At 63.1% G+C, this 2,284-nt stretch overlaps 1 protein-coding gene across 1 annotated transcript in view; it reads left to right on the top strand.

Moving 5' to 3' along the window:
- Positions 1-1,421, top strand: part of RAX2 (retina and anterior neural fold homeobox 2) — a 9,308-nt gene extending 7,887 nt beyond the window's left edge. The window contains exon 4 of the mRNA XM_008639199.2: positions 448-1,421. Within this exon, the coding sequence (XP_008637421.1) occupies positions 448-891 (444 nt within the window). The 3' untranslated portion in view covers positions 892-1,421. The remainder of the gene's footprint in view (positions 1-447) is intronic.
- Positions 1,422-2,284: the final 863 nt, after the last annotated feature.

The raw sequence follows: 2,284 nt of genomic DNA, 5'->3' as shown, positions 1-2,284 counted from the left end.
TGTGAGAAAGGGGCTGGGAAGGTCAGATAGCACTGTCCCATGGACTGCTGGGAATCTGCAGGGCCAGGGTGCATGTTCCCATGGAGCAGAAAGGGGCTGTGTGCTTACACCTCTCACTTTCCATACCTTGGAGATGTCCTTGGTCTCTGGGGCTTGTGGGAGAGGTCTGGCAGAGGTGCTGGGATTGCTGGAGCCCTGTAGGGCAGCCCTTGTGGGATGGGACACCCCCACCTCAAGCACTCCCTGTGGGGCACCCCACATGGGATACTGCAGAACGGGGCACTCTGCCTGGGGCAGAGACATGGGGCACCCTGCATGGGACACCCTGTATGGGACACCCTGTATGGGACACCCTGTATGGGACACCCTGCATGGGACACTGCATGTGGGGCACACTGCAAGGGTCCAGCTGGGCACAGTGAGCTCACCTTGGCTCTCACCTTGCAGGTCTGGTTCCAGAACCGACGAGCCAAGTGGAGGCGGCAGGAGAAGATGGAGGCCAGTTCCATGAAGCTCCACGACACCCCTGTGCTCTCCTTCAACCGGCCCCCCATGACCCCCAACGTGGGGCCCATGAGCAACTCCCTCCCGCTCGACCCATGGCTGACGTCCCCCATCTCCAGCGCCACCACAGTCCACAGCATCCCCGGCTTCATGGGAGCCCCGCAGGCCCTGCAGCCCCCCTACGCTGGGCACTCCTTCCTCAACACCCCCCCACCGATGGCGCAGGGCATGCAGCCCATGGCCCCCGCGCCCTACCAGTGCGGCACCCCCTTTGTGGACAAGTACCCACTGGAGGAGGTGGACCAGAGGAGCTCCAGCATCGCCTCGCTCCGCATGAAAGCCAAGGAGCACATTCAGACCATTGACAAGACCTGGCAGCCCATTTGATGAACGCTCCCCTCCGAGCCCCCCGGCTGCCGCTCCTGTCCCCGGTGCTGGCTCGGCCCCGTGGCCGTGGGGGAGGACAGTGGGTGCTCAGCAGGACCAAAGCTGGCACTGGGCAGGGATGCCGGGCTGCGTCTTCCCCACACTGACCCAGCACTGGTGGTGTCAGGGGAGTGAGTTGGGGTGCTGGCAGGACCCCACAGCTGGGGGGAAGCACTACAGGAGAGCCCCTTTGCCTCTCTGAGGCACCAAGATCAGCTGAGGACTTGGCTGAGGCTCAGGCATCCCACTGTGCCACCCATCACACCCCAGTTGGACACCTCCTTTCTCCACAGCCCCTCCCCTTGCCATTACTATTAATTTTTTTTTTTTTTTAATGCTGCAGATTTAAACAAAACTGAACAGAAAGCTCTAGTTTTGTAGGGAGTACTTGGGGGGATGTTTTAGCTGCGTCGGGGCACGCCGCCGGTCATGCCGGGAGATGCACCGGCGCCGAGAGCACGGGTGTATTGTGAGTAAAGAGATAAGCTGGACGGCTGCCTCATGCTGGAGTCGGGCACTGCCGGGGCCTTGGTCGTGCCGTGCCATGCCGTGCCCTCCTTAGCACTGTGGGGCTGCCAAGCCTCTGCCAGAGAGGAGATTTCTGTGGGGGCATGGGAGCACCCTCCTGCCCTGCTCCCTCGGGCCACTGCGTGCAGGGCTGGGCCAGGTCCAGGCACAGGTGATCTGATCCAGCCCCAGCTGGGACTGGCTTGTGCTGCTGCACCGTGGCTTCAACAGCTTGTCGCAGGTCACCTGCTCGACTGTCCCTTAGGGGCTGTGCCCGCTGCCCCCTGCCCTAACACTCCCGGAGGTGCCAGTGGCAGAGAGCTGCTGGAATTGTGCTGGTGGGAGGATGGGTAGCAGTGGGACCCCCGAGGCCCCTGGCCAGGGCTGGTGAGAGGAGGGGGCCGGCTGTGAGCCCTGGGGTCACCGCAACAGGGTTGTTGGGGCACACCAACGCGCGGCTTACGCCTTGCCAGTGTTTCCTGCCAGGTGGGAGCTGGGCGGTGGTGACATGGTGCCGTGTCCTCAGGGGTCCCCACAGTGGTTTTGCAGCTCCGGGGGACCCCATCTGCCCATCCGCCGGAGCTCGGGGCACAGCCAGTGTCACCGGCACCCTCACTGATGGCAAAGGCCAGCATGGCCCCAGCACACGGCTGAGTCCACAGTGGCTCTGAGGTGCTTAAGCACAGCAAGACAGGGGGGCTTATCCCTGGGTGAGCGGGTGCCCCGGGTCCCTGGGATGCCCTGAGGTGTCCTAGGTTCCTGGGGTGCCCCAGTCCCTGGAGGAGCCAGACGAGGGACAACCTTCCCCCCACCAAAACAAGATGTTTCCCCAGAAAACTTTCCACTT

This window comes from Corvus brachyrhynchos, unplaced genomic scaffold (genome assembly GCF_000691975.1).
Source record: "Corvus brachyrhynchos isolate BGI_N302 unplaced genomic scaffold, ASM69197v1 scaffold130, whole genome shotgun sequence".
NCBI classification, from domain to species: Eukaryota; Metazoa; Chordata; class Aves; order Passeriformes; family Corvidae; genus Corvus; species Corvus brachyrhynchos.
The sequence above is the reverse complement of the archived record's forward strand: the minus strand, read 5'-3'. Positions and strand labels throughout refer to the sequence as shown.